This window comes from Nothobranchius furzeri, chromosome 16, assembly GCF_043380555.1.
Source record: "Nothobranchius furzeri strain GRZ-AD chromosome 16, NfurGRZ-RIMD1, whole genome shotgun sequence".
NCBI classification, from domain to species: domain Eukaryota; kingdom Metazoa; phylum Chordata; class Actinopteri; order Cyprinodontiformes; family Nothobranchiidae; genus Nothobranchius; species Nothobranchius furzeri.
The window spans coordinates 50,047,626-50,061,724 of NC_091756.1; the positions used below are offsets into that span (position 1 = coordinate 50,047,626).

The 14,099-nt window shown below is 39.8% G+C and overlaps 1 protein-coding gene across 1 annotated transcript in view; it reads right to left on the reverse strand.

Moving 5' to 3' along the window:
- The window catches only part of osbpl7 (oxysterol binding protein-like 7), a 32,443-nt gene extending 18,551 nt beyond the window's left edge, over positions 1 to 13,892 (reverse strand). Inside the window, exons 1-14 of the mRNA XM_054749386.2 lie at positions 13,141 to 13,892; positions 10,272 to 10,476; positions 6,316 to 6,459; positions 6,193 to 6,246; positions 5,847 to 5,960; positions 5,605 to 5,757; positions 5,381 to 5,504; positions 5,013 to 5,131; positions 4,853 to 4,942; positions 2,287 to 2,437; positions 2,051 to 2,157; positions 1,809 to 1,965; positions 1,237 to 1,383; positions 1,012 to 1,148 (exon numbers count right to left, since the gene is read on the reverse strand). Coding sequence (XP_054605361.1) covers positions 1,012 to 1,148; positions 1,237 to 1,383; positions 1,809 to 1,965; positions 2,051 to 2,157; positions 2,287 to 2,437; positions 4,853 to 4,942; positions 5,013 to 5,131; positions 5,381 to 5,504; positions 5,605 to 5,757; positions 5,847 to 5,960; positions 6,193 to 6,246; positions 6,316 to 6,459; positions 10,272 to 10,403 — 1,629 coding nt within the window. The 5' untranslated portion in view covers positions 10,404 to 10,476; positions 13,141 to 13,892. The remainder of the gene's footprint in view (positions 1 to 1,011; positions 1,149 to 1,236; positions 1,384 to 1,808; positions 1,966 to 2,050; positions 2,158 to 2,286; positions 2,438 to 4,852; positions 4,943 to 5,012; positions 5,132 to 5,380; positions 5,505 to 5,604; positions 5,758 to 5,846; positions 5,961 to 6,192; positions 6,247 to 6,315; positions 6,460 to 10,271; positions 10,477 to 13,140) is intronic.
- Positions 13,893 to 14,099: the final 207 nt, after the last annotated feature.

Sequence of the window (14,099 nt, forward strand, 5' to 3'; positions counted from 1 at the left end):
ATACGCAGGCCCCCAAGAGCCCGTCGTCGCCTCCTCCTCTGCTACAGACACAGGCCCCCAAGAGCCCGTCGTCGCCTCCTCCTCTGCTACAGACACAGGCCCCCCAGAGCCCGTCGTCGCCTCCTCCTCTGCCCCAGACGCAGGCCCCCGGACTCTACTGTCCCTGCCTCCTCTCCAACGGTCCATCGGCCCCTCTCGGCCCTCCCTCCGGGTCCCTCTCCTCCCGTCCTGCTCTGTGTTCCTATGGGCGTCTGGGATCTGCCCTTTGAGGGGGGGGGGGGGGGTACTGTCACACCCTGTCCTGTCTCCCCATTCTGTTCAGTCATGTGTCTTTGTTAACTGCTCTCACCTGCCTCTCGTTTTCCAATCACCCAAGCTCCCAGCCCTCATGTATTTAAACCCCTTCAGTTCTGTGTCTCTTGTTGGCTCATTGTTTCCATGTCCTGTGTGCTCTCCTCATTAAAAGACTGTTACTTGTTCCAGTTTGTCTGCCTGCCTGCCTGCTTCCTCCCCAGCGTTTGGATCCCCACCTCAGCTCCACTCACCAGCGCGTTGTGACACAAAACTAGTGATTATTGTCAAATTGCATTGTATCTCCTTTTTTTAAGTCTTTGTCTCTGACATTTTAAAATAAGACAAGAGAGTTCTTAGCGAATGACAATCGAGCCCGGGCAACAGCAGATATGGTGTACAGCACCTGTTGAAGTAGAAAACTGCATTTTGAACATTAAAAATATCAGTTGTCATGAACTGAATCTCCTGGTGTCTGTCAAATGTAGGAATTTGTTCAGTTCCCCGATTAACGGACATTGTGTGATCAGTTTAGCACATAGTGGCTCAAGACAATGATTTGAAAATGTGAAAAAATTGCAAAGTATGGCTTTAATAAAACACACATGCATGACATTATTGTATAAAAGGCAACTCAATTGAATTCTAACATAAGGTTTAGGAGATGTAATAAACAATGATGTCTAGAAGCAAATGTGGAATTTTATTTGGAGGTCTTACCATCCTCTGGTATGGGTCTGGGGTGTTATTAGCCACGTCCAGCAGCTCGCTGTACTCCAGCTCTTCACACAACCTCTGCAGCAGGTTAACCGGCTCGTTCAGTGCAGCCGGCATTGAAACACGAGCCAAGTCTTTACCTGAGCAAGAACGGCACACACACAGTTCAAACCAACATATTCATTTAAAAATCGACTTTATCTTTGAGATGCAATGAGAGGTTCCTGCCTATGTTATTGTAGAGGATGGCCATGAGGCCGACATGGCTGTTATCAGGGCAGTGAGCTGGTAAAGCTGTCCGACGTCCGGTGCTCTTAGGAACAAAGTTGTTCGGAGTCCTGGAGATGCTTGCACGGTACTTCCTGGTTGTTGATGCTTCGAGGTAGGTGAAAAGAAGGATTATTAGATTCGTAATCAATTTATTCATGCTCCAGTATTAGACAATAAACACACATGAATCATTGCTGGTTAACTTTAAGATAAATACTAAAATCAACTTGCAAACGTGTTCAGAAACACCCTAGAAACATGATCAGTTTGCAGTTTGCTCTGGTTTAGGCAACTGAGTTTGGATGATTTTTATTCTGATTACACTTAAAATCACCAGAGTTCACATGTGAGATTATGGTTTATATAGTCTATAATTAATATGCATGTATTAAATACAGAAAGCTGTAGGTTTTGCTTTTGAAAAGACACCAACAAAACTTTAACAAAAGAATCCTTTTCTGTTTTATCGTTCAGTTATGAACAACAACCAGTCCATCACATAAAAATGTGTAGCCCTGCTAAAGACTCACCGTGTCCCTCCTCTGGCTCTGAGTTGGTGGTGCTTCCATCGCTAAGTCCCGACTCATCTGACACCTCAGAGGAACTACCACAGAGGATATCGTCACTGGCATCAAAATACTCTGCAGCTGAATCTGCTACTGAAGGCGGCCCGTGGGATGGTGCAGGCTGATGGTGGAGGAGGAGAAACAAGGAGAAATGTAGGAAAACAATTTTTTGTGAAAATAATGGAGGAAGGCAGCATTCATCTTACCACAGCTAAAGTGTTTGATTGGTGGACGTTGTTGGCCTCCCAGGCTTCCTGCAGCTTTTGTCTCTCCAGGGTCAGAGTTTCATGAACTGATTTTAGAGAAGCAAGCACTAAAGGGGAATAAAACAGAAATGTCTAACGTTCACATCTTGTTTAGATAAGATGTCAACACGTTGACCATTTTCTAAATGTATCAAAACCCATTCAAGTCTTTGTAATCTACTGTCTGTGTCTCTGACCTCGCAGTGACATGGTGCAGATGTCCTGCTGAATTTTCTTGCCCTCAAGGGATACGACGGAGAGAGGGGACAGCTGAGAGTAGACGTAGTCGGGAATGGAGGGCACCGAAGCCCCGAGGTGGGACGAGCTACTCAGGTGATTGGAGGACAGCTGTGAGGTGAGCAGGAGGACACACCGGGTCACTGATTGATTCAGGAGTTCCCTTGTTATCAGGCTGTGTGATGTGTGTCTGGTTTAAGATGCTATCTAGCAGAGAGTCTGTCTGGCTCTACATGCACTCAGCTGGGCTAGATCAACAAGCTGGCCAGTGGCCACAGAGCGCCAACAACATCTTAAAACACCTGAGCAGTTCTTGCTGCTTTTTTCACCTTTATCATTTGTTTTTCTTTTACCTCTTTTATTTCTTTTGTACCCAGATTTTATCAGCCCAACACTTAGCGGTAGCAACTAGCTCATAGCAGCTTGAATTTTTCTAACAGTAGAGTAAAGTTTTATAAACAAACCTGCACTAAAACCACTTGTAACTGTTTTAAATTGCTGTTGTTTTAAGCCAGTAGTTGTTTTTTTTAGGTAAAACTAATGTTTATTTATCCAGTTTGAGGTTGTTCAAAAGGATACCTAAAGCAGTTTAAATGTAAATTTTACAAACTATGTACAAAAACAACTTCTAAATATCTGAGCCATCCATTTAAAGCTGACTGGATATCGGCTTTCATTTAGTGCGTTATTTTATGTGAATGTTTTAGCTAGCTGGCTTTTTAAGTTGTTTAGAAATATATACAGTATAGAAAAAATATTTAAAACACAAACACGCTTATTTTTTCTATCAGTTGAAATCATCATCCAACATCTTTGTTTACCAAAGTCATCACTGAGTTAGCCATTTTTTAAGCAACAGGTTAATTTTGGTTTGGTTATGCACGCCTGCTACCTCCTAAACTAATTTAAAGCAAACATTCTTAACACAAGTGTAACGTCCAGCAATGGTCAGTTTAGGTACAGCCTGACCTTTCAACATCTATTCAACATCTGGTCAGAAAGGAGACACAACATTGCATGTGTTCCCTTTAAATGAGCCTGTCTTCATACCAGATCACAGACTCTGCAAGTCTGAAAGATAAACAACAACTTTCTTTCCCAAGGTTCCATCTGTCTGCCTCCACAGAAGGAACAACTCCAGCTCGAATCAGTTGCTAAAATCAAGAATGATTTCTTAAATCAATATGAACTTCTTCCGTGACTTATAATCTAGATAATCATTAAATAAACATTTGTTTATTACTACTTATAATAATTATAGTATAATGAAATGCTTCATTAATCTGTGCCCATTGAATGGATGTTATGTTATGTTTGTTTACTAGAAGCTGCCATGTGTTCAACATGTTTTGACGATGAGGTCCTCACACCTGCACTCACACAATAACAAGTAAGGTTAAGTTAAACTCCAACACATAACTTGCCCTTTTAACCAGTCAGAACATTCGGTATCAAAGAAGGCGTTTTTCTGAGTTGTCTTGGTAACATCTCCCAAGCTGTCAGCCTTTGATTGGCTGTGCAAGTCATAAAATCAAAACCTTAAAACTGGATCATCCTGGGTGATTCGACAGTTCTAGAGAATTACTCAGACCGGCCATCCTAAGCAAAACCTCTTTAACCATCAAAGATTTTGACAGGTCGTCAAAAACCTTTTTGCACCTGCAAAGCTGATGAGCAAACAGTTCCTGCAGAAACAAAGCTGATATTGTTAGACTCCTTAAGAGTCCGCCAGACGCACGGTTCCATCCAGCTGTTGTGACCCGAGACATCTCTGGACTGAAGAGTCGGTACCACGGTATTCTACAGCCCTGCAAATTATTTGGTTTGCTCAAAGCTATAAAGTTCTTATCATCAGAAGAACATCAGACGCGATCTGTCATGTCTACTTCACCCATTTTGGAGAGACCCTCTTGGTGGATCCGAAAGTTGCAGGTTTCAGCTGACCTCTGGCACCGATTGCGATGATCATCTAGATTATAAGTCATGGAAGAAGTTCATATTGATTTAGAAAATCATTCTTGATTTTAGCAGCTGATTCGAGCTGGAGTTGTTCCTTCTGTGGAGGCAGACAGATGGGACCTTGGGAAAGAAAGTTATTGTTTATCTTTCAGACTTGCAGAGTCTGTGAACTGGTAAGAAGACAGGCTCATTTAAAGGGAACACATGCAATGTTTTGTCTCCTTTCTGACCAGATGTTGAATAGATGTTGAAAGGTCAGGCTGTACCTAAACTGACCATTGCTGGACGTTACACAAGTATCGTAATAACATTAGAGAACATTGTTAGCATAGTGGGGATGGTGTGAAAAGTTTTTTTTAATGTTCTGCTTATTGCAAACTCACCGATTTGGTAATCCCACGAACAGGCTTTGGATTAGATTAAAGAAAGGCCCCAAAATGTTACTGGATAGTTGAGATGTCATATTTATAGACCCAATATTTTCAGACAATTTTGATCAAATGTTCTTACTACAGTTCTGTCAACCAACAATCTATTTAGGATAAATGACCAACAGTCCGCTCTTACCATCCCCAGGGCCTCCACTCTGGACAGGGTTCGAGAGTGACCCCACATCTTTCCTGACTTTGGCTTCTTTGGCTTCTCAAGAGACAGATTCTGCTCCAGAATCAGATTAATTTAATATTTACATGAAGGCATAATACAAAACAGTTGAATCCGTGTGCACCTGTATGCTGATGATCCGCTGCAGATCCCCGTTAGTGAAGGAGTGGCCCACCTCCAGAACCTGAAGACTCTGAATCAAACGGTTCAGCTCAGAAAGGTCCAGATTACAGCGGTTCAGTTCTGAAGGAAAACATGGTGTTTGACCTCATTTAGAGTTTTATTCTAGGCATTCCTAGGGTTTTTATTGTAACGTTTTTGAACACATATTTTCCCTTCAAATTTTTGCTTGTTTTGCAAAAATGTCTTTATTTGCTCTTTAAAAGAGCATAAATGGGTCTGAACTAGTAGGTAAATTTGTATTTTTTAATAGTCTTTTTTTGGGATTATTTTGGCATTTTCTGCTTTTGAAGCTGTCTGTCTAACAAACACCTTGAACACATGTGACTGGGTCATGGCTTTGCCTCAGCCACGCTGACACCTTGGAGTTCACAGCTGTGTTGGCCGATGGTAAGACCCCCGACCCTCCAGATGGATCCTCCATCCCTGCAGAGCTCTGACAGCATGGAAACGGGGACACGGAGACACAGGATGATCAGACTCACTTCTAATAAGGGTGCGCTGTAAATATTTATTTTACTCTATTTTATAGTCACCAAATCTCCATTTTTCTGAGCTTGTCCAGCTGACGCTGTGTGGGACAAAATCTGTATGATGCTGCTGTGAGCATTAGCTGTCTCGTTCTTTTTGTAAAGACGGTGTGCTTGTAGCTTGGTTACCCAAATGTAGAAGAGGTCATGACTCTTTGCCTTTGGGGAGGAAATACGTAACATTTGTCATTTAAATATGATGAGACACTATTTCTTTGTTTGGCACAGCATTTATTTAGCACGTTTACCTTGATGTGATAGAGAATGTCTCCTGTATCCAAGTCAATCCGATTAGATTTCTTGTTAATTGACATCACAGCTAGGCTAACATCTAAAGAACCCTGAACTCTTCCCCTGGACACCTTAGTAAAAAAATAAAAAAATTAAAAAGTTAGATTATGAAAACACTAAATTACATTTAAAAAAGTTGTTTTGAAAAAAAAAAGCTACAAAACACTGATGTTAAATTATATTTAACCAGCAGTTTTGATACAGTAAACAAACAATCCATGTTTGCAATGTTTTTATCATACAACATTTTTCAGTAGAACGTGTAAATTTGCTTTTCTTTTTAAAGATTTTACATTCACTCACATCTTGATGACTTTTGGAGTAGCGCAAGGTTCCACCTTCCAGGACAAAGTATCTCTACAATAAAAGAAATGGATGTTAAGAGCTGACTCACACATCCAGCAGCTACTTCAGGTCTAACCCCACCTTGTGCCAGCCCTTCAGAGGCCACTTCCTCCTCTTCAGCAGATACCCTTCACAGATTCCTGGAGTGATCATGACCTGAGGACTCTCTCCTCCCACATTCATGTCTGCATGAAAGTCGTCAATCACTTCCCAGTCTTTGATTATCTGAGAGCAAGGGCAAAAAAAAGATCACTTCGGAAAAGAACTTTTATAGGTTTAGACAATTTGATCCAACATTTAGTGGGAAATATGTTCTTTAAAAGGCTCATTCATCAAAATTATCAAATCTTTTGGAAGAAACTATTGAACCATGATTTAAAGATCAAGCGCTCTGATTTATGTACTTTTGGTGAACTTGTGAACAGTTGGTGTTAGTAACAAAAATAAACAGTTATCTATTTCTAAATTAAATAATGAATATATTTTAGGATTGAAACTGAGCAGTACAAACTGTAGCTACTCTGGTCTGCTCAACAAATTGGACTTCACGCTCCGTACTGATGTCCACAGACATTTATTTTCTTCTGTAGCGTCATGAATGTCCTGTTTTTGACCAAAAAGTCATGATCTGCTGCGTCTGCTCAAGCAGAGACATAAAGTCTCTGACAGGCTAATCTACATGAGATAGGGGCCAAGGTCTTTCATGCACTCTGCTCATCTGAACTGCTTCACCTCTGTTACAGCTCAATACGAAGACGAAGAACTCTCTTTTGATAAACACATAATCAAACAACTTTGTTATTACCAATAATAATGTGAGCCCAATGTTCAATCAATCTGTGAATTGACAATGTTAACACTTGATATTATACTCCTGTGATCAGTAGTATTTTACAAGAAATTATAATCCTGGACATTTGCACTAGACACTGAGGACACGTAATGCTAAAGTCACACGACACATTTCCTTTTATCTGATCCAATCAGAACCTTTGTTTCTGGTGCGAGGCGTGGTTTTCTGTGGTGTTTGTATAAACCCTCTTTTGCATGTCAAATTCTGATTCGCCAGTAAACCAAAATATGACAATTATAAAAACTATTCCACGCCACCTTTTCTTTAGTTCAAAGCGTTCTAGAGAAGTCTCGGACAGGCCATCCGGACTTTCTCTTCAGCTAAAGAACCTCGACAAGCTGGATAAAATCTGTTGAAAGTTACACCTGACCGCAACGGTTCCTTCAGAATAAAAGCTGAACCTCACGACCCCTTCAGGGTCTCGCTGACGCCAATGAACCTGTCGTGACCTGGAAGCATTCCAAGACTAGTTTGGTCGGTACCGCTGCTTTTCTACCGGCTTCGGTTCCAAGGAGGGTCCAAGAGGACCTCGACATTCTGGATCTAATCGGAGGCTTCCCCTGGGGTACGTAGACCGACAGATGGCGTTTCATGTGTGTTATAAATCTTCTACTAAAGTTTAGAGCGAAACACTCACACCCACTCAAAACTAAATGCTTCTCCGGATCCGCTGGTTCTGAATAACATTCCACACACACACACCATCATTCATCTCACGTCTCACTCCACCTTAGTTCCATCAGTACATAGAGTGTTTAAGTTAGTCTAGTTTAAATTGTGAAGAAATAAATTTCTTAACTATTTTAAACCCGACTCTCTCTCTTTCCTTGGAGTTAATACGAAGTGTCGCTTAATCCCTGCAATAAAAATTTCTGATCTTCAGGTTAAAATATTCAAAGATCCATCAGATTGATATTTCATATTCTATGGAATCTCACATTTTATGGTTCATAAGTAAGATGTAAACTACCCATCCTTTACACTTCAAACACTCAGAAGGTTTTGGTACACCGTGAAAACTAAAAAGAAATCAAATATCTTAATTTAAATTCTTAATAATCTCAATAACAACACAATTACAACATTAAAAACAATATTACTAACCGTGTGCGCCTGTTTGACCAGTAGTAGACACACAAGGAAGATATCACGTCTTTATCGTAGCTTTCTCTTACTTCTTTCACATACCATACCATACCATATTTATTTATAAAGCACCATTTCAAAATAGCATGGCAGCTAACAAAGTGCTGTACATAAAAAAGCCAAATGCTTGACCAAGAAACACAATAAGAACAGGCAAAATACATAAGAACAAAGCATAAATAGTCGGAGATAAAAATTCCTACTAAAAACAATAAAATAGGAGAACAGTTAAAAGCACTATAAAAATAAAATAATGCGACGAATAATAAAAACATTTGAAATGGCACAAATAAAACGAAATAAAATACCAGATGGTGCAAGGTGCCAAAAATGAGCAACTAAATCATAAAAACTAAATCAAAAACTCAAATCCGGTGCTAGATTGTCATGAAAAGTGTCACGGAGGGAAGGCAATGCTAAAGAAGTGTGTTTTCAGGGCCGACTTGAAACTGCTAACAGAGGGAGCCAGACATGTAGATATGTCTTCTTCATGTCACAACAACTTTCTCTCGAGCACTGGTGGTTTCATTATAAATTTAACACTCTAACCTATAATATTCCTTTTAAATGGCTGACCAGTTAACAATATAAACCAAAAATAAAGCTCGTAACACGTTTGAACTCGTTGTTGTCATGAAAACATAACCGGACTTTTCTAGCATCAGCTACACAAACTTCAACAAACAAGATTTTAAATTTTCTTTAAAATAATAAAAACATTTCTTTTTTATGATTTGTGGAAAAGTGGATTTGAAGTTCAGTTTCTGAAAGCAGTTAACTGGAACAGAAATTATTAGAAAATGACTTTTGTTTCTCTTTATGCAATTCTGTGTATACATGTTCTGCTGTGATTTAACCCAACCTTGTTGTTTGTGTTCATAGATTACATCCAACATGTCAGGACTATTGTGTTTTTAACTGACTGTTTTTGAGCAGATCCACGAAAAGATCAAAAGTAAAACACAACATCTTGGAGTAAGGACCGAAAGCATTTTGGTGTTGGGCCTTTTATGTATAATTTATGTTTAATCCAGATTAGGACAGATTCTTAACACTCATTTTTCCTTTGTGAATTATTTGCAGTCACACATAGATTATATTATAAACTGCCTGGCCAAAAAAAGTCACCACCTTGATCTGTAAGCTAATAGATACGAGTCTCCTATTGTATAATTACTGCACGGGCAAGTGTCTTTCAGCTAGCAACAAGTTATTTAACCCTAACTGGTGCATTGCGTTGCTTCTCATTTCTTAAACAACCATGAGGAAAGACACATCTGGTGGTCGAGGAAAAGATGTTAGTCTGTTTGAGAAGGGTCAGATCATTGGCATGCATCAAGAGATTGTAGACATGACTAAAACTGGGTTAAGAACTGCACAACGAATTATTAAAAACTGGTCTGATGAGTCCAGATGGACCCTGTTCCAGAGTGATGGTGCATCAGGGTAAGAAGAGAGGCAGATGAAGTGATGCACCCATCATGCCTAGTGCCTACTGTACAGGCCTGTGGGGCCAGGGCTACGATCTGGGCTTGCTACAGTTGGTCAGGTCTAGGTTCAACAACAAGAATGAGGTCAGCTGACTACCTGAATACACTGAATGACCAGGTTATTCCATCTTCCCTGATGGCACGGCCATATTCCAAGATAACAATGACAGGATTCATCGGGCTCAGATAGTGAAAGAGTGGTTCAGGAGCATGAGGCATAATTTCCACACATGGATTGGCCACCACAGATTCCAGACCTTAACCCCATTGAGAATCTTTGGGATGCGCTGGAGAAGGCTTTGTGCTGCGGTCAGACTCTACCATCATCAATGCAAGATCTTGGTGAAACATTAATGCAACACAAATCTTGTGACATTACAAAAGCTCATCAAAACAATGCTTGTTACTGATCCATTAGTGACCTCTAACTGACTTGTTACTGACCTGCAAATTACATGTTTATGACTAGTTGGTGACTTGCTACTTACCTGTTAGTAACTTTTTACTGACGTGCTATTGACCTGTTACTGACCTGACTTGTAACTGACCTGTCTGGAGTGACGAGACGACAGCGTGCTGCTGCTGTGAGATAGAGCTGGTTTGTTCCACGATGGTGATGTTTTCTCCAAACCACTCGCCACTGACTGGCTGCGATTGAGTGAAGACCCATTTGAGTCCATTTCAGAGCGCAAACTCTTCTTGTTGTGATCTGCTGATCATTAAAAATCACCATCTGCATTCTGCCAAAAGCCTCTGGAGGGTTACAGAGAGATCGAATTAGATGAGAGGTAATGATTATCTCTGAAATAAGAACAGCAGCCTTCTGGTTGGACTTAAAGAATAGAAAAAGAGAACTTTCAGGATTTCGAAAGCTTTGATTTAAATTATTTTTTATAATTATTTTTCTGCCAGAATGTTTAACCCTTCAGCTAAAAAACAAAACAAACACCTATTGCAAAGTCACTTAGTCCTCTTGCTAAATTCAAGTGACTATTTTTATTCACTGCATAAAGTTAATGCCCCATTAGTCATCACACACTGGTGAAATTACAACTGTGCATTGACCCATCGCCACGGGGAGCAGTGAGCTGCAGCTGTGGCTGCGCTTGGGAACTATTTGGTGGTTTAACCCCCCAATCCAACCCCTTAAAGCTGAGTGCCAAGCAGGGAGGCGTTTGATCAGAATTTTAAAGTCTTTGCCATGACCCGACCAGGATTTGAACCCTGATTTCCCAATCCCACTCTACAACTGGGCCACTGAGAAGGTCAAGGAGAACTAAATAAAAAATGTAATCCTATTTGTGCTCAAATAGAGCTCTACTCAGGATTGTATTTAATATATTATAAAGACGCCCAAGCACTGTACAGTAAATGTATTCACACACTGATGAGCTACATCATAGCCACAGCTGCCCTGGGGCACACTGACAGTGGTGAGGCTGCTGTAAACAGGCAGTCCCTCTGACCACCAGCAGGCGAGGAGGGTGAAGTGTCAAGGACACAATGACTGACACAGGCAGGGTCTGTGTTCAAACTAGCAAGCCACCTTTTCATTTACAAGGTGAACTTGAGTCACAGCGCTTGTTTATCAGTCAGGTTTGTTGACTCTAAGAAGTTAAACTCAATGAAAGTTTTGCTATTTTTTGGGACCACTTTAATTCTGATTTGGCAACATGTTTATTCAGCCTTTTCAATTCAAAATAGACACTAAATAGACCCAAAACACCAGAAGATTTGACCACAGGCTTGTTACGTTCATTCAAGTATTTAAGAGTGAGAACCAGCAGCAGCATTTCAATGTTTCAGGGTAAAAGCAGAAATACATAAAGATGTCATGTTTATTTCAGATTACTTTTTACAAACATCGCTCTGAACTGATGATAAAATTCAACAGAACATCCAGATTTATGTTTATAAAGTGCAACTATTGCCAGACTTTCTACTTTTTTTAAAAACCACAAATCAAATTTACCTAAATACCCAAAGCCTGTTTTAAAAGAGTGGCTTTTGGTTGTTAATCCAGTGTTGTATGTGACACTATGGCCAAGCCTGCCTGCCTGCCTGCTGGAGGAAGATTAACTTCCACCTAATTGGTTTTTCAGGAGATATTTTTAGCAGCTTGAAGCGACTTGGACAGCAAGCAGCTCGATTTCAAGCCAGCGAGCTCTGACATGACACTAAAAGTGCTCCGTAATGATTGTCGTCTCCGAGGTGCAACAAGAGCAGTAATGTTTCAGAGTAAAAAATATATACAACTGTGGTTGTGAAACATTTTATTAAATAACATGCAATTTTTTTTTTTTTTTTTTTTTAGAAAAATCCATATCAGAAGGTTTTTAGTTTTTCAAAACAGTTTGCAGCATTTTGTGTTTGAGTTTGCTCACTAAGCCTCCAGGTTCAGCTTAAGGATTTTGGGTAAAATCAAGAGTGGGTCCTTTTTTATTCTAACAGACTTCCTGCAGTTTTTAGAGCTTAACAGGAGAGTTTGAGGCAGCTCAGCTCAGCTGGTGGAGTTATGCAAGGGCGAAGGGATGATGAGAGTAAATGACCTCAGTAATGAAAGCATGATGTGGTGAAAACAGGATGAAAGGATTTGGAGGAGTTTGCTTGTTCCAGAGGGAGCACTATGTAGAACATTAAAATTTGTATTGAAATAAAACCATTTATGTAACACCCAAAAGCTAATCTGGTGATCTTTAATATTAGCTTTGCTTTTTTTATAACATCTATTGTTGATAATTACTTTGTTTGGCTAAAAGAGAACAGATTATTCACAGTTCAGAAGTTATAAATCAAAATCTTCCCATGAGTTGCCTAAAGAGGGAAACTGATGACCAAGAAGGCAGCCAAGGTGGAGGAGGTATCTTGCCAAAGGGTGGGATTAAGGTACACAGATTATGACGGGTATGTTCTCGCACAGGAAATAAAGAATGAAGCAGCAACACAAGAATCAGCTGTGTTCATAACAGAGTCAGAAATAGTCACCCTGACCTGCAGAGTTAACAGCTGTGTTTAAGGGTGTTGCGTTGTTTTCATTTAGACTGGTTTTATTCGGATTTACGTTTATGTTTACCTGTCATGTAAAACTGGTCCTGTGCATTTAATTTTTATTAATTTACTGTTTCTTCTTAAGTAAATATTTAAAACACCAAACTATGATTTCAGATCTCAGCAACAGGCAAACGTTTTGATGTTTACGTCATTTAAATGCAGCTGATGGACCTCTGAGCCTTTTGTAAACGTTTAAAAGTCTAATTTGACCCCTAAAGACGTTTCATCTGTCAAACTAACTTTTAAGGATTTTAAGCATTTATTCAAGACATGCCGGGTGAATCCTGGTCTGATGGTTTATTACAGTTAAAAACTTTTATGAAACATATAACAGATCACGTTTTACATTTTATTAGACGCTCTTACCTGAATCTGACCTCCGGCTCTCATCATCCGCTAAAGTCTTCTGACTAATCCAACAAAAATCTTCTCTGTGGATGAAGAATAAACCTGAAGTGACAGAAGCGTATCTATCCTCAAATTAAATGGGAATACACGCTGTTTATGCAGATTATGACGAGTTTGGGACACGTAATCTGACGGGCAGTGTCTTCTCTGCCGGCGGCTTCCGTCCCAATCCAAGGAGCGCTGCGCGTCGCGGACAGCGCGCGCCGTGCGCAGTGTCCTGAGTATTATCCGCATTAGCAGGAATTAAAGCGACTGTCTCAGATGGAATGGAGAGGAAACATAGCTCTACTCACTCCACACAACCAGGTCACTCATGGAGCTGCAGCCATGAGTTTATAATAGTAAATTCACTGTTGTTGGATGAGACAAAACGCAAAATTACGCGCGAATAATCCGCTATAGATTGAAATCCGTTTAATCTAATATTAGCTGTTATTGTCGTGCATACTGTAACAGTTTGTGCCTAATCAATATTTTTATACATTTCCTTTTGCTGGACAGAGTAATGTGTCTAAGAATGGCTGGGCATGTTAGCCTAATTTACCCAGATTAACATGTAATCTGCATATTAACCATCAGAATCTGTAGCCGCCTGTGTTTACTTTGGTTAAAGTTTTTGTTTAAATTATGCAACTAATATCATGGAACATCTCATTCAAGAGAAGTGTTGAAACGAATAGTTTACATTCAAGTTTAATCAGGTGTTTTGTAAGATTTTGCTTTTTACTTCCAAATGCTTTAATCTGAGAGCCCCGTCAGGTTTGCCTTTCTATTCATTTTCAGGATTTTTTAATATGGCTATTATATTGTTTCTATTTAAAATATTTTAGTGTCTTTGATCTGTTTTTGATTAATAATTTAGTGCCATAAATTATAGTTTTACAAATAAAAACCAGTAGGAAGTCAAAAAACAAAAG